The sequence below is a fragment of the Mytilus californianus genome, unplaced genomic scaffold (genome assembly GCF_021869535.1).
Source record: "Mytilus californianus isolate M0D057914Y unplaced genomic scaffold, xbMytCali1.0.p SCAF_1, whole genome shotgun sequence".
In the NCBI taxonomy this organism is placed as follows: domain Eukaryota; kingdom Metazoa; phylum Mollusca; class Bivalvia; order Mytilida; family Mytilidae; genus Mytilus; species Mytilus californianus.
In genome coordinates, this window is record NW_026262581.1 from 87022784 (window position 1) to 87046753 (window position 23970).

General features: G+C 32.7%; 1 protein-coding gene across 2 annotated transcripts in view; it reads left to right on the forward strand.

Moving 5' to 3' along the window:
• Positions 1–5098: 5098 nt before the first annotated feature.
• Positions 5099–23970, forward strand: part of LOC127709010 (major facilitator superfamily domain-containing protein 1-like) — a 46986-nt gene continuing 28114 nt past the window's right edge. Inside the window, exons 1-5 of one of the 2 annotated variants that reach the window (XM_052214273.1) lie at positions 5099–5428; positions 6738–6838; positions 14643–14755; positions 15387–15442; positions 15857–16000. In XM_052214273.1, coding sequence (XP_052070233.1) covers positions 5413–5428; positions 6738–6838; positions 14643–14755; positions 15387–15442; positions 15857–16000 — 430 coding nt within the window. In that variant the 5' untranslated portion in view covers positions 5099–5412. The other variant, XM_052214281.1, reaches the window with a different exon arrangement.

Genomic DNA, 23970 nt, shown 5'->3' on the forward strand with positions numbered 1-23970 from the left:
TTCAAAATGGATTAATTGTCTTGAAAATTACATAGAGATGAACCTTGAGCTGCTGATATTTTTTGCCCTGTCAGTTTTGCTTTTACTGGTTTATTTTTTGAGAGGTTAACCAAAAACTGTGAAATTTCATTAAAATTGACATCTAACGGGCAATAAAATTTTATAGTGGGTTGTCCGATTTTCTAAATATTTTACAGATTGACCTTGACCTGTTGATCATTTTTACTCATGTCATGTTATCTCTTACGAAAAAGAAGACCTAGATAATCTAGATAAAATGGGTTAAGCCTGTGAGGTCGTTGATGCAAATTAGAATTAAAAAAATTGAATGGGTCTATGAATACACATGTTACATCGATTTTTAAAGACCCAAATGTTGTTAAAGGACCATATCAAAAAATCATATGTAGGATAAAAAACTTTATAACTTAATTAACACTAGATTTTTCCGGGGCAAATTTAAAGAGTTATTTGGTCCTGCTTTGTTTTATAAAAAAAGAATGACACCCAACGTAGATACAAGTATCTTGTCTTAGGGAGGGATAAATCGTTCTTTGTACAAAAAAATCACTCTGATTCAAACAAAACGTTCTCTGAATCTGACATTATCAAGATGCTTGATTACTTGATTGACAACATATTTGTTACGTTTGAAGGACATGTATTTCAACAATATGAACAATCTACATTCCCATGGGAAACAACTGTGCTCATCTTCTTGACGACGTGTAAGCTGACTCTATACATGCAGGAGCTTCTTTCATATGAAGAATGAAAAGAAGTTAGCATTGTCCTTTAACTTCGTGTTCCGCTTTATAGATGATGTTCTCTCACTTGATAATTCAAAGTTTGTTGAACCATACATGGCTATTAGTTACTATGGCTGCATAAAATTGAGAATTGAAATGGGGAATGTGTCAAAGAGACAACAACCCGACCAAAGAGCAGAAAACAGCCCAAGGCCACCAATTGGTCGTCAACACAGCGAGAAAATCCCGCACCCTGGAGGCGGGCTTCAGCTGGCCCCTAAACACAAATGTGTACTAGTTCAGTGAAAATGGACGTCACACTATACTTTTAAACAAAGTATCAAGAAGTACTTAACACAGTCCTGATAAGATTATGTTTTCTACAATGTATTTGTATATTTTTTTATTTTTATTTGATTTTTTAACTACATGTACATCTTGAACAGCTTTATATCTTATCATGTTAATAATATTGCATTGAACTACTTGACTGTAAATTAACTATGTGTAAATATCTGTTTTTGATTGTATTGTAATTTGTATCTGAGGGCCTCAGGGAAGATTAGTTTATTGTAACTAACTGAGTTTACCCTCTTTAAATAAAGAATTTGTTATTATTATTATTACTAAACTCCGAAACATATAAATGAACTAAAATTTAAAAAAAAAACATACAAGACTAACAAAGGCCAGAGGCTCCAGACTTAGGGCAGGCGCAAAAATGCGGCGGGGTTAAACATGTTTAGTGAGATCTCAACCCTCCCCTATACATCTAGCCCGTGAAATGTAGAATAGACAAACACACAGCAATACGCACAGTAAAACTCAGTTTAAAAGAGGTCCGAGTCCGATGTCAGAATAGGTAACAGAAGAAACTAAGCAAAATCATGACAATGATACATAAATTAACAAAGGACTACTAGCAGTTACTGACATGCCAGCTCCAGACATCAATTAAACTGATTGAAAAATTATGTCTTCATCATATGAAATTCAAGCACAGTCCTTCCGTTAGGGGTTTAGTATCATACCATCATAAAATATATGAGAAGAACATAACCCGTATCACGCAAAAATGCGGCGGGGTTAAACATGTTTTGTAAGATCTCAATCCTCCCCCTATACCTCTAGCCAAATGTAGAATAGACAAACTAACAGCAATACGCACAGTAAAACTCAGTTTAAAAGATGTCCGAGTCCGATGTCAGAATAGGTAACAGAAGAAACTAAGCAAAATGACAATGATACATAAATTAACAAAAAACTACTAGCATGCAGTTACTGACATGCCAGCGTCAGACCTCAATTAAACTGATTGAAAGATTATGTCTTCATCATATGAAAATCAAGCACAATACCTCCCGTTAAGGGTTTAGTATCATACCATAATAAAATATATGAAATATATGAGAAGAACATAACCCGTATCATGCCAACAACTGGTTTTAGAATAAATGTGTTTATTTCCGATGCAAAGACCCAATGAGTGAATCAATATTAATTCCCAAATATGCCATCTTTAATGACCTGACAACAGTATCGTAACTATATTCCTTCTTTATAAGTCTGTTTAAAGGTTTGGTTAGCTTTTGAGGTGATTGACGACATTTTTGTGCTTTGTATAGAATATTACCAAAAAGATTGGATGTGAAATACCTGAACGTATAAGTCCAAGATGTCTGCATGCATTTTGATTTATATTTAGTTACGAATGATGTCCTTGTACCGATGATACAATTTAGTAAATGTTTTGACTAGACTAGTAGTTTGTGATAAACCCTGGTGTAATAATTTTTCAGTAAAACAGAGATTTCTTTCGTTAAAATCAAAAACGTTGTCACATACACGAGCGAATCGATCACGTTGAGATATATAAACACCATAAGATGGTGACAAGAGAACGTCACCATCTAAAAATGGATAATTAACAATAGGAAATGAAAAATCATCTCTTTTATCGTAAATTTGGGTATTAAGCTTCCCGTTAAAGATATAGATATCAAGATCCAGGAAAGGGTAGTGTTCCGAGGGGCGTTGTTAGTATCGTTAGTATTAGCTTTATTTAAAGTCAGTTCATCAGGATAAATCTCTTAATTGTACATCCTGCATGAAGTCGTCGTTATTGAGAGCCAATATATCATCCAAATATCTAAAAGTGTTATTAAATTTTTGTATCAGATGTTGTTTCGATGGGTCTTTGCTGATTTTAGTCATAAATTGTAACTCATAACAATACAGAAACAGGTTCGCAATAAGTGGTGCATAGTAAGTCCCCATTGGAATTCCGATAACTTGACGATATACGGAATCTTCATAGCGAACAAAAATGTTATCTAGTAAAAATTTAAGTGCAGACATCGTATCAAAGCAGGTCCAATTGACATGGTTATTTTGTTTGTTGTTACTAAAATATGACCTAAAAGAGTTTGGACATATATATTCGCATTCACCGTTTAATCAGGTGTGTGAGTTTTTTCTTAATGTGATTATGAGGCAAAGTGGTATATAGGGTAGAAAAATCAAAACTTTGAACAGATTCGAAATCACCAATATAAGCATGCAATTTATAAAGTACTTCCAACGAATTTTTGACACTCCAAAAGTAATTAATTCCACTATTTTCAAAGGCATTATTTGAACAATTTATTACTAGGTTTTTGATTGTACCAAGTATACTAGTAAGTAGAATAGACAGTTTAGTAGTGAAACAATGGCTTGAAGACGAAATAAATCTATATGTGTAAGGTGTTTTGTGCAGCTTCGGAAGCCAGTACATATAGTTGAGACTTTCATTGTATTTGGTTCTGCTTGTAAAGAGGTAGCTAAAAGTTTATGTTTGTTACAGATGTCATTTTTCGAATATGGAGTCAGTTGTAATGTTAGTGAATTCGTGATTAACTTTTGCAGAACCTCAATGTAAAATTTACGTCAAACAATAAGATAATATTGGAAGCCTAATTATCAACCGGGACAAAAACAAATTCCTTGGCGAGTTCTTTTACCTTATGTTTGATACGAGAAATAGAGCTATTATGGTTGTTGTTAGGAGTAAAATGTTCTTTGAAATGTTTAATACGAATATCAACTATGTTCATTACTGAATTAAAAAAAGAATCTCAGGATTTTTTGTCAGCCTTTTCTTGTTTTATCCATTTCGTGAATGCATCTCATCCCATCGAACGTGAAAAAAAGTCCAAAAGAGATGATTTCAGCTTCTCAATTGTGAACTTTCCATTCCTCGAATGTGACCTACTTACATTATCAAGCCAACGCGACCGGTGCGTGACGGTAACATGTGGCGTAGTATCTGCTTATCCTTCCGGGGCACATGAGAACACCCCATGGGTTTAATTGATGGGGTTCATGTTGCTCAGTCTTTAGTTTTCTATGTTGTCACGGTTTTGTATCATGACTGCTGTTTGTCTGTTGATCGATTTTTTTTTTTTTTTTTTGCCGTGGGCCATTGTCAGTTTGTTATCGACTTATCAATTTGAACATCCCTTTGGTGTCTTCCGCCCCTCTTTTACGCTTTAGTCTTTGAGAAGATATAATCCAAAAACTGCATTTTATCTGGGAACAGTATATCTAACATATATATGTTCCTGATTTTATGCATCTTTGTTCTATTTTTAGCAACACCGGCAATGTTTATTTAAGGGTCTGATATAATTTTTTAAAACTAGATACCAAATAAAGGAACATTCTGGTAAAGTTTTGTAAGATTTAGCCCAGTGGTTGCAAATGAGAAGAGTTTTCTATAAAGTCTACGACAACGTACGACGGATGCCAAATGACGAGGATCTGGATGGGGTATATCTGGGAACAATGTATCTAACGTATATAGAATATAAAGAATAACTGAGACTACTATAACACATATAGGAGTATCAGACTGAGAGAATAATGAGCAAGAAATAAAGAATAGAAAAAAAAAATGAGCAAAAAAAATTAAGAATAGAGAATAATGGGTGCAAAAGTACAAAGAATAACTGGGGGGGGGGGGGGGGGGGGGGAGTCGGTAAAAATATATACTAATTAGAGAAATGAACAATGTACAGAATAAAGAAATCATCTAATTAATAATTAATAAAATCATTTTCATGACAATTTTACAAAATAATCCAAATTTTAATATACCCTAAAAGTGTAAACAACATCGAAATTAAAGACCCCCATCCAGACCCTCAGTGATGGCAGAGACATATAATACATTGTATTATATGTCTCTGGTGATGGCAATAGTGCTAAAAGAGGGTCCACACTCAAAGCTCCAGTGGAAAAATTTCCACCAAAAATTCAGATTTCCTGCGGTATTTTCCTTTTTGTCCTTTTCATGTAAGAATGAAAAGGCACGACAATACCCGAATGGAAACAAATTATAAACACCACAATACTTCACGACTTTCTTACTACTAAACTTTACAAAGTGAATGCCCTGTAAAATATATTTAAGTATTAAGTAATATAAACGGATTTTTCTGGCAAAAATCTCCTTTTTGATTGTGATTTATACTGACAACCAGCATGAAAATATTCTGATTGAAACGAAATAATTTAAGAGCTTCTGTCAAGTTCTGATCATGTGATAGTGACTTTTGATCAGTCCCCGACACTGGCGATTGTTAACAACATTAAGCCGTTAAAATAGTCGGACAAAATAGATATGGAAGCAACAGATAGTAAGTTTTTAATTTTTTAATGAACAAAAACTGGCATTAAAGTATCTACTATATAATTAAAAGGGGGCGTTATTGTAATATTTGAAGAAAACAACACTTTTTCTGGCAACAGATGAATACTATTTTTTTCAGACTGTCCATGCTTTAACTTATTAAGAGATACCTATATTAAAAATTAAACACATATTTAAACTGTATGAAATATCACTGAAGCATATGTCTACATTGTTGAGCAGCATGCAGTTCGCCGATAATGATTGTCTCTCATTTTCAATGAATAGAAAAAGTGTTAATTTTAAATATGTTGATATTTTTTTTAATTCTCATATGAAATCCACTGTCACTCACTTATTACTGTATAATTGTCTGTTTAATTGTTTGTATTAAACCATACCATAACCATTTAATGGAAATGTGTTTGCTCAAATAAATATTGTCTATAATAATAGTGTCAAGTGGTATCATACACTGCACGAGTATAAACTTCATAACGACACATTGTATGCAACCCTACGCTTGCCAGTGTTTTTACCATTAAGGTCACATATAACCCCTTTCTATGGAACTCGCATGTGGACCCAACCTGATGTGGTGACAAACATTTTCATATGTGAAATCAAAATTTATTGGGAACATATGTAATGTCCAGTAATTGTGTATAAATAGGGATACAATGTAAATGATCATTGATCTGACAAAAGGTGCATACAAGAAAATAGTCAATAAAGTTCATTAAAGGAAAAACAACTTTATTATAATTGTTTAATAGATGACAAAAACACAAGTACAACATACCTGCCAACTTTTCTAAACCTCCATGGGGGATTTTAAGCACAAGAGGATCTAGTGCATGTTTTATACATGTCTTAAGTATTTTCACTTTCACTTTCTATTTATATTGATCAGTTGATAACTTCGTCATAACAACCATTATTGTAACATTAATTTGGGTTAACTGCGATAACCGCAAAATTTGTACTTCACTGTTTTATTTCATGTACATACTTGTCCTGAAGACGCCACCCTTGCTGTTGAAACCTGTGGACTCAATAAACAAATACCATGCGGTAAAAAAAATATCATAGGGACATCACTCATAAATGGGGATAGCTGGCAGGTCTGGTACAAGCACAGCAATAATAAACATTTTGATAAGAGTTAGAGTATTATGTAAAAACTTAATAAATGGGTCATGTAAGTGCTACACCAAAACATCCCCCTAGAAAATTTTTCTCAGAAGGATCTCTTTTTTGAAGGTAAATGTAAGAACAATATTTATTTTATTAGTAATACCAATATATATTTTCAGGATCATACCGTTTCTTGTTGCTTTTCTTCAACTGTATGCTGACATTTGGATCTTATTTTTGTTTTGATATGCCAAGTGTTTTACAAGCACAGTTTACTGGGGTAAGTGTTTTAATATAATTATGCCGAGTGTGTTACAAGCACAGTTTACTGGGGTAAGTGTTTTGATATGCCTATAGTTTTATAAGCACAGTTTACTGCATGGGGTAAGTATTTCTGTATGTCTAAAATGTACCAGTCATGCCAGTAATGTTACATGATGTCTTTAGCTGATTGTTCAAAGTATATTTTACAAGGTTACATGTAATAAGCTACAAAGTATGAAATAATATAAATGAATCAAGGAATGTATATATTTTGATAAAAAGAAGAGTCAATAAATGAATAAATAAAGAACATCCAGTTATTTGAATATATTCTTATTAAAAAAATAGTATTGTTGGATTAAGTTCAAAACAAATTTTTCTTGCATACAATTTTGATCTGAGTCACCTCTAGAGGTCTTGTTGACCAGTTCCTTCAATGGATGTTACTACAGAATAATATAAAATAAGCTATGTATCAATAACACATATAGAACATTAAAAGATGTGGCCTATATGTGTCTTGATTTGGATGAATCATGATTGGTTTTAGTAGTAATTAGACCCTGTTCATGCAAAAATACACTTAAAACATATATATTTAAAATTTAAGGAAAGATCTCCTTTTAAAAATTAAAAGAAAGAAAAAAATGGGAGAACGTATTAAGATGGCAATTGATCAAAAATATTAGGAAAAACACTTAGAGAAAAATGACAAAAAGACAAGCAACAGTCCTCAAACACTACAGTGAAAGCTATAAAAATGAGCTACATGCATATGTTTGCATGCCACTTTGGCTCTGTCTGCATATCTCTCTTGCCATACAAAAGAAATTGTTTCCAGATGATAACTAAAGTTTGCACAGGGCAACATCCATCTATTTTGAATTAAGTAAAATTAAGTTAAATACAGTTTAGGTTGATTGCATGCATGTTCCTTTCAGATGATTATGAATGGCTGTGGTAAGTGGTAAAGTAAATGCATATTCATGAGGAGAACATGCTAATTAGGTATCAATATGAGCCCTGCTTTGTACTAGACCGAAACACTGAGTCAGATCTTTAATGGTAATAGTCCTCAGGCAGATATAACACCCTACCTGATACATCAGTCTGACTTTGAGTCGACCAGTCTTTGCTCTTTCTCTTAAATGCTGTGGGCTTGGTGGAGAAGCAGTAAATACCAATTTTCAAGTCAATAGTTTGACCCTGATGGGGAGAAAAGCAACCATCTCCCGCACTGAAGGCAAACACGCTACCAGGAGACCACCAATGTGGTACACACTAACCTTCAGGAGTCATATCTCAATAATTAGAAAACCTAGGAATTTTCTCTAATTTAAATACTTTCCTGATAATGACTTTCTTATGTTAGGATACTGTTTTATGTTTACAATAAAACAATCATAAATTTCTTTTACGATGTATAAACCAAAAAATATTTGTTAATGTATTTAATTGAAACATAATATTATTTCCTCAAAATATCATCATAAAAAACGTAAAGTAAAATTAATGAGAAATGATTTTTTTATTGTCATTCATTTTATTCATTTCTTTGGTTGAATGTAAAATTTTATGACCGCATATTTTTTATTTTTTGAGAGAAAAGCTCATTTATTACTCTTTTACACAATTGAATTGAAGACAGCTGAGCTAGCATGATATATGTGTTAAGTAGTTATTTGAGTATGCCCCTTTGTAATGTGACATTGCTAATTATTTTTCAAAAATATCAACTTCATAGACATTGTTCGTTGTTGTCTTTGTTAATTTTTTTTAACCAAACAGATTGCTTTGTGTTGCCCTCTAGATTATTTATTTTTGTTGTTGGGTTGATATTTCATTGATGTATACGTACCCTATACTGACCAAAATAACAACATTCTTTTGTCAATTTCTTTAGTTTTAATTTAGATGTCATAATTTTTCTCTAATTCTTACTAGATTTATCCTTTTCCTGACCTGTTGATTATTTTTATTTATTACATTGGTAGCAATGAATTACATTGATTTCCCAGTTAAATAAAAACCGATAATCTCACATGTGAAATAAACGTGGTTATTTCACTCTCTGACCTCATACAACAATAGGCGTTGTCAAGACGTCGATAACGTCGAATCAAAACATATTGTGAATGCGTAGAAAAAACATATAGTTCCTTACATTTTCTACATTAATTTCATTAAATAAAGCCATTTGCCAATGTAATAAAAAGAATAACTAATTAAAGAATTCAAATATCGAAAAATATTCAACCCGTGATCGAACAACACTGATAATAAACTCATGCGCTATGCGCATTCATGAATTAATGTGTTCTTCGGTCACTCGTTGAATATTTTTCTCTATTTGAATTCTTCGATTAGTTATTCTATAATTAATCCAGTTGGAAAGCAAGTCCTTGGAAACGTCCGTTGTCGTCAAGCTCTATCAGCAACAATAGCAGGGGGAATTAATTAGGTGGCGCTACAGTCGTCGGTGACGTCAAAAAGTCCGCGAAATAAATCGGCTAAAAAATCGACGTTTAAACTATTTTTTTCAACTTGTCATGCTTTTATTATAATTGATTTTTAAAGTTTGTAGATTTTGTGAACAATATAGTTTCAATACGACATTGAAACATTGCCAAAAATAACTTTTATTTGCTATTACTTTATCCTGTCCGTTCTAAAAATGATCAGCCATCTTTTTTGTTCGCCAAAAACATCGAATTTATATAACTTGACGTTTGCGTATCCAAATACGGAATAGAACGTTAAAAATCTTAAATGAAACCGGGTAACCTATTTCAAATTTCTACACAATTATGAAGCCATCATTTTTGTCGAGCCTGCGACTTTTGTCGCAGAAAGCTCGACATAGGGATAGCGATCCGGCGGCTACGGCGGCGGCAGCGGCGGCGGCGTTAGCTAAGTTCTTAAAAGCTTTATATTTTAGAAGATGGAAGACCTGGATGCTTCATACTTTGTATATGGATGCCTCATGTTACGAAGTTTCCGTCAGTCACATGTCCAATGTCCTTGACCTCATTTTCATGGTTCAGTGACTACTTGAAAAAAAAGTTCAGATTTTTTGTAATGTTAAATTCTCTCTTATTATAAGTAATAGGATAACTATATTTGGTATGTGCGTACCTTGCAAGGTCCTCATGCCCGTCAGACAGTTTTCACTTGACCTCGACCTCATTTCATGGATCAGTGAACAAGGTTAAGTTTTCGTGGTCAAGTCCATATCTCAGATACTATAAGCAATAGGTCTAGTATATTCAGTGTATGGAAGGACTGTAAGGTGTACATGTCCAACTGGCAGGTGTCATCTGACCTTGACCTCATTTTCATGGTTCAGTGGTTATAGTTAAGTTTTTGTGTTTTGGTCTGTTTTTCTTATACTGTATGCAATAGGTCTACTATATTTGGTGTATGGAATGATTGTAAGGTGTACATGTCTAGCTGGCAGGTGTCATCTGACCTTGACCTCATTTTCATGGTTCAGTGGTCAAAGTTAAGTTTTTGAGTTTTGGTCTTTCTTTCTAATACTGCATGCAATAGGTCAGCTATATTTGGTGTATGGAATGATTGTAAGATGTACATGTCTAGCTGGCAGGTGTCATCTTACCTTGACCTCATTTTCATGGTTCAGTGGTCAAAGTTAAGTTTTTGAGTTTTGGTCTTTTTTTCTAATACTATATGCAATAGTTCAACTATATTTGGTGTATGGAAATATTTTATGATCTATATGTCAGTTACGCAGGTTTTATTTGACCTTGACCTCATTTTCAAGGTTCATTGCTCAGTGTTAAGTTTTTGTGTTTTCGTCTGTTTTTCTTAAACTATAAGCAATAGGTCAACTATATTTGTTGTATGGAAGAATTGTTAGCTGTACATGCCTGCCTAGCATGGTTCATCTGACCTTGACCTCATTTTCATGGTTCATTGGTCAATGTTTAGTTTACTTGGTTAATGTTATGTTTATGTGACAGTTGTAATAAAGCTTTATATTTAGGACTATCAACATAATATCAATGATTAGTAAAGAAGGCGAGACATTTCAGCGTGTGCACTCTTGTTTACTATTATACATCAATTTTGGTGACCACCAGTCATGTAAATTTGTACCTGGTTTTGGCTGCGTTTCTACTTCAAAACAGTAAAGTTCAACTTCTTTTCATTGTACCTGTTTCCAAAGTACTCTAAAATACTGATTTTATTATGGATATGAATGAAAATGGGATTAAAAATTGTTGTTTTTCACAATTCCATACGATATCGCCATTTAAAGTAATTAAACCCCTTTTTGATCCCCTACACAAATTGACAGTGACATTGTTTTCTTTTTCAACATACGTCATATATAACGTTTACAAAATATGTGTCAGGGTCATGTGCATAGTGAAAATTTACACATTGAACAAGTGAAACAACAAACAAAGTTCTTCTTTATGGCGTTTGAAACTATAGGTCTAAGCAAATTTCATTTATACTGGAAGCAAATATGACAAATTAATGATGGCCTATGGATAAACAAAAGCACAAAAATAGCAATAGAAAATGCATTGCAAAGAAAATTTCTGGAGGAAAAAACATATGAAAAAAGGAAATGAAGGTCAGTTAATTATATTTATAATTTTATAAGTTAAAAACCGTGCTTATCAATTATCTCTTTACTAAGTTAAGTAAGCTACATTAATAAGAGCAAACACTAGCTTTTCAAGTCTAACAAGAAATTAATTCATAGAGATGTGTGCTTACAAAATTGAATTTATTCAAATGGCAAAATCTTGTCAAATTTAATCGTCATTGATCATTATTAAAGTAAAATGCACAAGATTTGTCATACCAACTTTCATTTCTGAGATTAATATCCAATTATTCAGGTAAAATATACAACACTTTGTTTATAAATATGTAAAGCAGCAGATACAGCAACCTGAAGAGAAGAAGCCCCATTTTTTTTCAAAATGTAAACTACAACTTACTTTCATAATCTATAAAATGCAAAAGTTTAAAATAGCCTTCCAAGACGTCATAATTATTTGGACTATAAAATACCCTGAGAAATTGGACAAGGGCTACTGTGCTAGCTAATCTAATAGTTGAATTTTACATAATAATGATTTTAAAATTCAATTTTAAGCATTATTTTTTTACAGAATTTTTGTCATTTTTTTGGTAAACTTATCCTTTTTCTGTATGATATTTTCTAGGCAGTACTGTACTGTTCAACTAAGAAACATAGGCTTGAGTTAAAAGGCTTTTTTACTTTGAAGAAACTAAATTGTGACTCTTTGTCCCACTTTATTAAAATATAAAATATAAATGGTCAGTACTATTTTTTTTCAGAAAGATTATTTAAATTGAATACAGTATGTTTTATTGAATTAAACATTGTTAGAAGTAGTTACATTAGGAGTGATCCCATATCCCATTATAAAAATTACAAACTGAAAGTAAATTTCATCAGCCAGGGCTAATTTATATCAATTCAGCTAGGTTTCTAGATCTAATTTTTACCAATTTTTTGTCTTTCAATTTTTACCTGTAATCCTTCTCTGAAAAGTAGAGAAGTATCTCTTCTTAATATTATAATAACATAGTTGTTAATCGACTTTCTTTTATTTTCTTTTTGATTTTTGTAAAATAAACTCCTTTTTATTCATTTTGGTTGGTTTTTATTTTTGACTGCTGATATCAAGGGGAGATAACCACTTGCACAAATCGGCAAAAAAACCACCGCTTCGTGTTGAACATAACTTGACGTTTGCGTATCCAAAACTGTATTGCCTAGATATTCATATCGAGTGTTTGTCTTAATGAGATGCTTTATTAAATTTAAATTCAGCCCATCATTTTTAGTTTCCTCGAAAATATTTAGATTTTTCGATCAGGAGCCTTGACAATTTTCACACAAACTTCAAGTTCAGGGGCGGATCCAGGATTTTGGAAAGGGGGGGCGTAGTATTAAAGTTGGCCGAGCGGAGCGAGGCGAACATTTTTTTGGACCTTTTTTTGGCTAAAAAACATAAAATAAGTGTAAAATGCATTTTATAGTTAAAGTGTAGGGTTGGTGCCGTATTCTCTCCATCAATTGTCTATTATGAAATGATTAGATGGATCCAAAGCTATATACTAATTAATATATTTGATGTGGGATTTGTCAGTAAAAAATGGACATGGAAAATTCTCGTTTGTTGTATGGTTAGTTAGCATAACCTCACAGATTTCTTGTTGTAAACAAGATATACGGCTATTCAATGAAATTCACAATACGACCGACACGAAAAAAGACAAACAAGCAATTTTCATCCAAATGTTTGGTTGAAATGTTTCACCCAACAAGGGAAGTGAGGGGTTCCAAATCAACCAAAGGCTACGAATGAGTCGGAAATGACAATGAAGTTGTGAATGACGGTCGACACATGGAGACATATAGGCCACACACAGCAGGCTGGTTGCAGTCGGGCCTTGAAAAAATTATTCAGTATATCAGTTCGGCGAAACAGACATTCCGGTCAGATATGGGATTCACATGCAACCCCCCCCCCCCCCCCCCCTCTCAAAAAAAAATTACGCCCGTTTTTTATTCATCATGTTCATTTAATGCTAAATAATTCTGTTGAAAATATTCTTTCTAAAAGCAAAAAAGTGGACAAGATTATTGTTTTCAATCCAGATACGGCCAGAATTTTTGTTTAAGGCAAAAATCAGGGTCAGAATTTTTTCTCTAAAATATCTCAGACTGCCCCCTCAGATCAAATGGTCCATACCTTAGACTTTAAATCTATATCTAGAGCTTACTGACTGGGGATCACTATTCAGCAATGTTATTAATGGGCTGGGGCGTATGGGGTTAAACATGTTTTCGTAGGTAAATAATATTGCTGTGGAACTTTTTTTTTTCATGAGAGTGTAATAGAGTATTACTTTCTGTTGGGTGGAATTGTGAAATACTTTGTCGCTTTGAAGGCGTCATGCTTGTCATCCTCAGCCTAAGCAATGTGTTACTGTAATTTGAATTTCAAAATGACTGAGTGACAATTTTTTCGACGAACTGGTCAACTCCACCGTAGAGAATCGCATGACTTTGACATAATCAATAATATATTACAGTAAATACGAGCGAAAAATATCTTTATAAGTGAAGAATTGTCGCATAAAAATTAAATACACGGGAAATGACAAAGTTCACGAAGTCTAGTCTGATTAATCATTTTACAAAAAAAAAAAAAAAGTGCAAGCAAAAGGGGGGGCGTACGCCCTCTACGCCCCCCTCTGGATCCGCCACTGAAGTTTGAAGATAAAATAAAGAATAAAGGACTTTGAGTTGAGGTGTAAGTTTTGATGAGTTAAAACTATGTATATTCAAAATTATTTTGATCAATAAGTTTTTACTATGACAGTGGTATTTTAGTGAGTAAAAGTGAGGTTTGTCTCATCCGTAGTTTTACTGAATTTTCACAGTCACGTGACTCTATTGTTGCTGATAGACTTGGGGTCAAACCGTGACCTGCTTTCCAACTGAATCAATGTGTTGTTCGTTTGATCTCAGTTCTCCATTGGTCAAAATTCTATTATGATGTCAAATTTTCTTGCTTTCCTCTAAAATTCCTATTGTGACGTCATGAAAAAAGGCGACCATGCCTGATGACGTCACATAGAATGAACACATCTTTTTGCAGGTCGTTCGAAAAGAAGGATTAAGATTGTCTGCATTTCGTCTTAAATCATTAGAGAAACAGATTCCACTATCTCGAGTGGATAAATATTGTATCACACTTGATGCAGTGGTAGATTTATATATCTTTATATGTGTTTTGATTTAGGTATCAAATTGCACAGATAATTCCACCAAATATGATGAGTCCTGTGAATGTGAAGGATGTCTTGGAATGTCTAATGATGATTACAATCTGTTATATGCTATTTACGCATGGACGTAAGATATTTTCCATTAGCTACTAATGGTGTCCATAGTTTATGGTCCAGATCAAAGTAACTACTACACTAATTTAAAGACCTTGACCTTCTTTATACCCAAGAATGGCTTTTGTTAAATTTTGCTTCAAAATCTTATATAGCAAATACAAATCATAGAGAAATTGTCTTGTCAGTTGATACCTTATGCTGTTAGTTATAAAGGTAATTTTGACCATCATTTTACCCATGAATGACTTTGGTAAAGATTGGCATGAAGGGTAGGATCAAAACTTCAAATCATAAGAGAATGATCCTTTATAAGTTGATGCATCATGTTTAGGGACAGAAGTAAACACTATGACTAGGTTAACATGACTTTCATTCCATGCAGGAAAGGCTTTAGTAAAGCTACTCATGTACTAAAATGTTCATGACTAACAAGTATTTATTTTCTTAATTTAAAGATAAAGAGATGTGGTATGATTGCTAATGAGACAACTATTTACCAAATGAACAAATGATATGTTAGCCACTATTGGCTTCATAGGACCTTCAGCAATGAGCAAAATCCATATTGCATAATATGCTATAAAACGCCTGACATAACTGAAAAAAATTTAATATTAAATCAAATTCTGATTTTATTGCAGGAATGCTGTAGTAGTAATTGGTGCTGGTTTTCTGATTGATAAACTAGGAAATAGAAGTATGTATTAAATAAAGTATTCTGTAAATCAAGTATGATAGACAGAAAAAGTGGAAACAGTGCTTTGTCATTGTAATAAAACCAGAAATTTGGAAACTTTATTGGGGAAGTTGGAGCAAACAACAAAAAAATTAGAAAGAAAAGTCTGAAACTGAGGGTTAGATGACACCAAATGTGTTTTCTCTTTTTGCCTTTTTTTGATCAAATTTTTTCAAGGACAGAAAGAATTAACTCAGACATTCTGATCTTTTGAGCACTCATTTGGTCAGTTATGGTACAGATTGTTCATATTATTCAGATCCATTTGAACATTTTTTTGTTACAAGCCTGTTTCATTTTAAAAAAAAAATTGTGTTATGTGAATCTACTAGCAAATTTATTAGACAATGTCATGAATATTTATTTTTTTGTCAGTTGGATTATTCCTATTTTCATTCCTGTGTGTTCTTGGATCATCAACCTTTGCTGCTGGAGTATTCTTTAAAGGAACATCAGCCATGTTGCCAGTTATGTTAATTGGTCGTTTGTTATTCGGATCTGGAAATGGTTCTTTGACAAGTAAGTTTTATTTATTGATTAGTATAATACCCTGTCAACAGACTGTTCTCACTCCTTTTGGAGTTCATGTGAGAATATGTTTTTGTTTAAGCAATAATGTTACTTGCTTTTAAGCAGTTAATGTACTGCTGTAAAAATATAAGTTGACACTTGACAGACAACATTTCTAAAATATAGAGTTAGAAAAGGCTAAATATAACTTTACTTTTGCACCTGAGGAAAATATAATGCATTTGTAATGGCTGACAGAATATTTCTCATTTCTTGTTTTTCTTACATCTGAAAAAATATATATATTTTGTTAATTAATGTTGGTTAAGTTTAGCTTGGAAGTTTTTATACGACTGCAAAACATTGGTGACCGTACAATGGTATGATGTCATCATCATCGTTGTCTGAAGACATTTCATTTCTCGGCAATAACTTGAGTGTAAGTAAATGGATCTGTATGAAATTGTACCACAAGGTTCCATACCACAAACTGAAGGTTGGGATTGATTTTGGGGGTTATTGTCCTAACTATTTTGGAATTAGGGGCCAAAAAGTGTCAAAAGAACAAGGATTTTCTGGTTTCCAGACAATAACTTGAATATAAGTCTATGGATCTCTATGAAACTGTACCTCATTGTTCCACATAAAAAAAAAAAGGATGGGATTGATTTTAGGGGTTATGGTCCTAACCGTTTAGGAAGAAGGGGCCAAAAACAATACTTTTCTAATACTTTGTATATATTGCTTATTTCTTGACCAATTTCAATGGGGGTTTATTAGATATGTCAAATCTAACCCTGTATTTAGATCTTTAATTCAAAGTCTTGAATTCTTGGGGTTCTTTGATATGCCAAATCTAACCCTGTATTTAGATCTTTAATTTTGGGCCTATTTTCAAATTGGTCCACATTAAGGTCTAAAGGTGTCAGACCACCAATTAAAAATCCTTATCTGTTCAACCAAATTTTGCAATTTTCACAGCTTTTTAAATATTTTACCTTAAGTTTAACTTCATAGAAACCAGGTATATCCTGAATCGTACAGGTATCACCTTTCTACATGCCAATTTTCAACATACCTTTAAAATCTTATAAGAAAGAAGAGACCTCCAGAACTGAGGTACAACTAAAGATAACCCCTGGTTTTCTGGAAATCTTAAATTAGTATACTATGGAGCGCATTAATCCTCAATGTTTAATGCAAACTCATAGACAAGTAAATTTTGGCTCAAAATGGTATTAATATATTTCTCTTTCACCAAAAGTTTCATTTCTGCAAATTTGTTGGTTAGTTTAAGTAAACAATGACATCAAATGCACTATTTTTTGTCCCAGTAGGCCTACTTTTACATAAGTTCTAAATTGGAGGGAGTACCGGTAATTGGTGGTGTGACACCTAAAGGGTCCAAAATTAAACCTTGTTTGATTCCATCAAAAATTGAATCCTTGTGGTTCTTTGATATGCTGAATCTAACCCTGTATTTAGATTTTTGATTTTAGGCCCCGGTTTTCAAATTGGTCCACATTAAGGTCCAAAGGATCCAAAATTAAACTTAGTTTGATTTTAACAAAAATTGAATTCTTGAGGTTCAGTGTTATGCTGAATTTAAACATGTAATTAGATTTTTGATTTTGGGTTAAGTTTTCAAGTTGGTCCAAATTTAAAGTTTGTTTGATTTTTAGTTCACCTGGCCCAAAGGGCCAAGTGAGCTTTTCTCGTCACTTGGCGTCCATCGTCTGTTAACTTTTACAAAAATCTTCTCCTCTGAAACTACTAGACCAATTTTAATCAAACTTGGCCACAATCGTCATTGGGGTATATAGTTTAAAAGATGTGTCTGATGACCCCGCCTGCCAACCAAGATGGCGGACATGGCTAAAAATAGAACATAGTCTATTGCCTTAAAAACTATAATTGATAGAGAGAAACTTTATGTTGCAAAAATGATCAGCAAGACAAGATCTTCAAATAAGTATGCATGATTGAAATCATCAGTCAACTCCTTATTAGAGTTATTGCCCTTTGATGATGATTTTTACCAATTTTTGGAAAATGACGCAGTCAAATTTCTTTTACCGTTGACCAGACTTCCAAGCTGCTTACCGAAGTCGGTTCCGTATTTTACATACTTATGTACTTACAGAATTTCATTCTTAACCTGTCCATATGTTTATTGATATTAAATGGTATATTTGTCATATTTATACAAGCTATCGCTTTTATGTGCTTGTCTTTACAATCCGTAAAAAAATCAGAATATAAATAGATCCGTTTTGTTATGGTTTTGGACGTTTTACATACCAATGATAACCAATCGCTAGACAAAATAGTTCTTGATAGAATGTCAACCTTTCTTGTCAGCTGAACTTTTAAATCATTAAAAAAAATAATACTCGGAATCATCTTGATATCCATACGAAAGACCATGCTCTTTAATAAGTTTTAAGAAGTTTTTAAGAATAACAAAATTAGTAATATGGTAATATCCACGCGGTGCATATGTATTTTGTTTACAAAGTTATAGCTGCAGACATAGGTCAAATATCGCAGGGACCAGAAGTTTTTCTATCAAAAAGACTATTTCTTTCTGGATGTTTTCACTTGAAAAAGAATTAAAAATGCAGAAACTTTATGAAAGGAGTAGAAAGTGCTCAATAAATCATACCAAAAGTATTTAAGGAAAGTGTTACCCTTTCTCTGACAACATGGACAACGTGGTCTCGTACATTTTTTGAAACATCTACGATTATTTCATTACTTTTTCGAGTTTACAACTAAACTGTTGAACCTGTATTGTTTTCAGAAAAGCATTCCCGTTGTCCATTACAAGCCCGTAATTTACGATTACTTGTCCTTACATCGCTATATTCAAATTGAATATTGGATAACTAAACAAAAAATTCTTGTAAATAAATATAAAATATCGAGATTTGCCATCCTTTTTTGTCGAGCCTGCGACTTTTGTCGGAGAAAGCTCGACATAGGGATAGTGATCCGGCGGCGGCGGCGGCGGCGGTGTTAGCTAACTTCTTAAAAGCTTCATATTTTGGAAGGTAGAAGACCTGGATGCTTCATACTTTGTATATGGATGCCTCATGTTATAAAGTTTCCGTCAGTCACATGTCCAATGTCCTTGACCTCATTTTCATGGTTCAGTGACTAATTGAAAAAAAAGTTAAGATTTTTTGTAATGTTAAATTCTCTCTTATTATAAGTAATAGGATAACTATATTTGGTATGTGCGTACCTTGCAAGGTCCTCATGCCTGTCATACAGTTTTCACTTGACCTCGACCTCATTTCATGGATCAGTGAACAAGGTTAAGTTTTGGTGGTCAAGTCCATATCTCAGATACTATAAGCAATAGGTCTAGTATATTTGGTGTATGGAATGATTGTAAGGTGTACATGTCCAACTGGCAGGTGTCATCTGACCTTGACCTCATTTTCATGGTTCAGTGGTTATAGTTAAGTTTTTGTGTTTTGGTCTGTTTTTCTTATACTGTATGCAATAGGTCTACTATATTTGGTGTATGGAATGATTGTAAGGTATACATGTCTAGCTGGCAGGTGTCATCTGACCTTGACCTCATTTTCGAGGTTCATTGCTCAGTGTTAAGTTTTTTGTGTTTTGGTCTGTTTTTCTTAAACTATAAGCAATAGGTCAACTATATTTGTTGTATGGAAGAATTGTTAGCTGTACATGCCTGCCTAGCATGGTTCATCTGACCTTGACCTCATTTTCATGGTTCTTTGGTCAATGTTTAGTTTACTTGGTTAATGTTTAGTTTATGTGAAAGTTGTAATAAAGCTTTATATTTAGGACTATCAACATAATATCAATGATTAGTAAAGAGAAGGCGAGACATTTCAGCATGTGCACTCTTGTTCAATAACTATTAATTAAACATTATTTTAAAATCTATGTTAACAGTGGATTGCTTGGATTAGGAATGGCATTTTAATGATACTTAAAGACATGTCATTGGTGTAAACAGGAAATCCGTAAGGGAGACAATTTTGGTGGACAAAAGTGCTAAAAACAGTATTGACAAATCTTGTAAAATATTTCTGGTGGCAATATTTCAAATATTCATAAAATTACCAAACACAAATTTTAAAGGTGATTATAATGTTTCAATTGGCAAACATTTCTATATTGATTATCCACCTTTAATAATAAAAAAAAGATTTCTATCATATGATCAAATATGTTAGCCTTTTTAGTTCACCTGGCCCAAAGGGCCAAGTGAGCTTTTCTCATCACTTGGCGTCTGTCGTCCGTATTCATTGTCATTGTCCGTCGTTAACTTTTACAAAAATCTTCTCATCTGAAACTACTGGGCCAAATTTAACGAAACTTAGCCACAATCATCATTGGGGTATCTAGTTTAAAAAAAGTGTCCGATGACCCGGCCTGCGAAACAAGATGGCTGCCATGGCTAAAAATAGAACATAGGGTGAAAATATAGATTTTGGCTTATCTCTCTGAAACCAAAGCATTTAGAGCAAATCTGACAGGGGTAAAATTGTTCATAAGGTCAAGATCTATCTGCCCTGAAATTTTCAGACGAATCGGACAACCTGTTGTTGGGTTGCTGCCCCTGAATTGGTAATTTTAAGGAAATTTTGCAGTTTTTGGTTATTATCTTGAATATTATTATAGATAGAGATAAACTGTAAACAGCATTAATGTTCAGCAAAGTAAGATCTACAAATAAGTCAACATGACCAAAATGGTCAATTGACCCCTTAAGGAATTATTGCCCTTTATAGTCAATTTTTATCAAATTTTTTGTAATCTTTTACAAAAATCTTCTCCTCTGAAACTACAGAGACAAATTTAACCAAAATTGGCCACAATCATCATTAGGGTATGTAGTTTAAAAATATGTCGGTTGACCCCGCCTGCCAACCAAGATGGTAGGCATGGATAAAAATAGGACATAGGGGTAATATGCAAGTTTTGTCTATTATTTTTTGAACCGTTATAAATATAGAAAATCTGAAAGGACAAAAATGTTCAGAATTATGAGCTCTACCAATTGTCCATATATGTCAAAACTGTTAGACAAATTCTGATAGGAGTTATTGCCCATAAATGACAAATTTTATTTTTTTTCATTTTTGCCTATTATCATGTTAACTATGATATTTAGAGAGAAACATGTTTTTTTTCTATTATGCCTTATATGATTTAAATTATAATAGATAAATAAACACTTTAAATCACAAAAATGATCAGCAAGGTAAGATCTATTATAAAAAGTCAAAAAGCAAAAACTAAAGAAGATAGAAACTAATCAGACTAAAAGATCAGTAATACAAGATCAACAAAATAGAGATTTTCATCATGAAGTCTATTCTTGTCTACAATGTTAGAGGGTCCTTTGTTTGATATATATGCACTTATGAAAGAGTTATTCCTTTTCTTCCTTTGATATTAAAGGATATACCAATTTTAATTGTAATTTGATAGATGTAAATAAAATTTAATAAATAAAATTCCAATTTTGTCATTGAAAACCTTCTTTAAATATGTGTCAGTAAATTATGAAGCTGTGAAGGATATATAACTTGTGTTATAAGTCAAACAACTAAAAGTGAGAAAAAAATATACCCACTGTGCTACATTTGGGGACAGGTGGTAATGAAATCAAATTATTTAAGTTATCTAAGCATTTAAATTTTTAAAGATTAATAATAAAAATGTCACTTATTTGCATTTCTGTTAATGCATATGGCACATGTATAAAAAATGTAGGTCTTTGTCTATTTAATATAATATAACCAACATGGTAGTTGTAAATAAATGTAACATCAAATCACAAACACAACACTTAAGGTAATATCGAATCAATCTAATATCGCGCTTACCACAGCGCTATAAAAAAATCCTGGGGAGAACACTGAATTGTATTGCTTTCAGAGTTATGTAATACACCTTGACTAAGAAATAGGTCTAGCTAGGTCCTTATAAAAATGAGGCTATAATGATGTAAAATTACCATATTTACATTACAGCTGCATGTTTTGCAATTGATATATATCATATATGTACATGTACATACATGGAGAGAACAACAGATTAAATGCACATGGGTTTAATTACCACCCTAGGCATTACTTTTGATACCGGTAGGTGGCAGCAAATAGGGCAGATGGGCATATATATATGGTGTCCCGACATCTACTCTGTTGTTCCTAAGGTAGCACTCCACAGTTAGAAAATAAAATTAAAAATGAACCACAAAATATTTTATCATCTCCTATTCCTGGATTTCTAATACATTAACCTAACTGTTTGTGTTGTACATGTGCATATGTATGTAATCAGTATCTTCCATATATTTGATTTTCAAAAGTTAAAAGGGTGAAATATAATTCCTTCTATGTGTATCCATGGCAACATTCTGCAATTATTTACCATAAAATATTGCAAAAAGGGGGGTGAAAATGTCACATATCCCCCCAAAATTTGGATCAAACTAGAATTTCAATGCCAATGAGTGATACCTTTTTAGAAACTGTTGACATTAATCTTCCTAATAATCAAATAAAAAATGGGTGTCTTTCGCCTCATTTTTTCGTAAAATTTAATTACAAAGTTCGTGCGACAAAAAGTTGGAAAAAAACATTACAATAATTGCCGGACCAATGTATGGTATGGATATGCAAATACGGACTGTCATACAGAAAACAGCCTATATTACATACATTACATAATCTTGATGTTCATATAAACCCAATAGGAAGGCTATTTTAATCCTCAGCTATCCAAAAATGAATATATTGCACACTAGCTCTCATATTTGAAAAATCCACAGGGGCCAAAATGCGAAACTACACACCTAACTGTGGAGTGCTACCTAAAGTCTCAAAATTCTGCTCGCTCTGGCTAAGTCCTCAACATCTTTCTTTTCTAAGTATAGATCAGCAGCTCCTCTAAGGATTAGTAATGGAGCGCTTTTATATATAGTCCAGTCACTCAGTCCTGTCTTTTTTGTCTCTCTTATTTTTTTATTTATATTATTATTATTATATTTCTTATATTTTCTTGTAATCCACCCAGCCACAGCTCCTCTTTTTCCTATGGTACCTGAAAACAATGAACCAGTTTTGTACATTGTTGAGGTCTGTAAAGTGACTTATAACTGCCAACAGCCACATTATTTGGACTCTGCTGGATAGTTATCAGACTGTTATCTCATTGGCAATCATACCACATCTCCTTATTTTAGTACAGGTTAATTATCTGAAATTAATGACTACCAAACATTAAATCATTTGAAAAAAAAAAATTTTGTAATAATTTATGTTGTCATCTTAAGATTTCTGTTTATGTATATATCGACAATAAAATTAAGTTGTATAAATGGTGTCACTATGTTTTTTATTGTCAAACTATTGTCTAAATCTACAGAAATTGATCATGTTTTAGGTAACAGCAATGACAATGTCACTATTTCCTTGTACAGCAGATCAACTAGTAGTTATCTTCACTTCACACACACATATATATATATATATATATATATATATACAACTCATCTAAACATCAGCCCAACAATGTTAGATCTGTAAATTTGCTTTCGCAAATTTATGGTTATATATATATATCTTGACAAACATAAAAAGCTGTAGACATTGAAAACAATTCATATCTATTCTATTGTCAGTCACCCTACCTACCATGAACTGAAACATCTCCTAAGATTCAGTAGGTAAATTATGTGAGAATCAAGACTTGCATCAAAAGTATACCAATATGAGAGACAATGGCGTCATTTTTCCTTAGAGCTTTCTGCCCTTTGATATGCATGTTTTGCCTTACATCTTTAAAATAAGAATAGATAGATAGAAACTTGAATAGCAAAAATTATCAGCAAGACAAGATCTACAAGTAAGACAACCTGTTGACGAAATTGTCCGACGACTCCTTGTTGGAGTTATTGCCTTTACCATTTTTTTTTTTGCGTT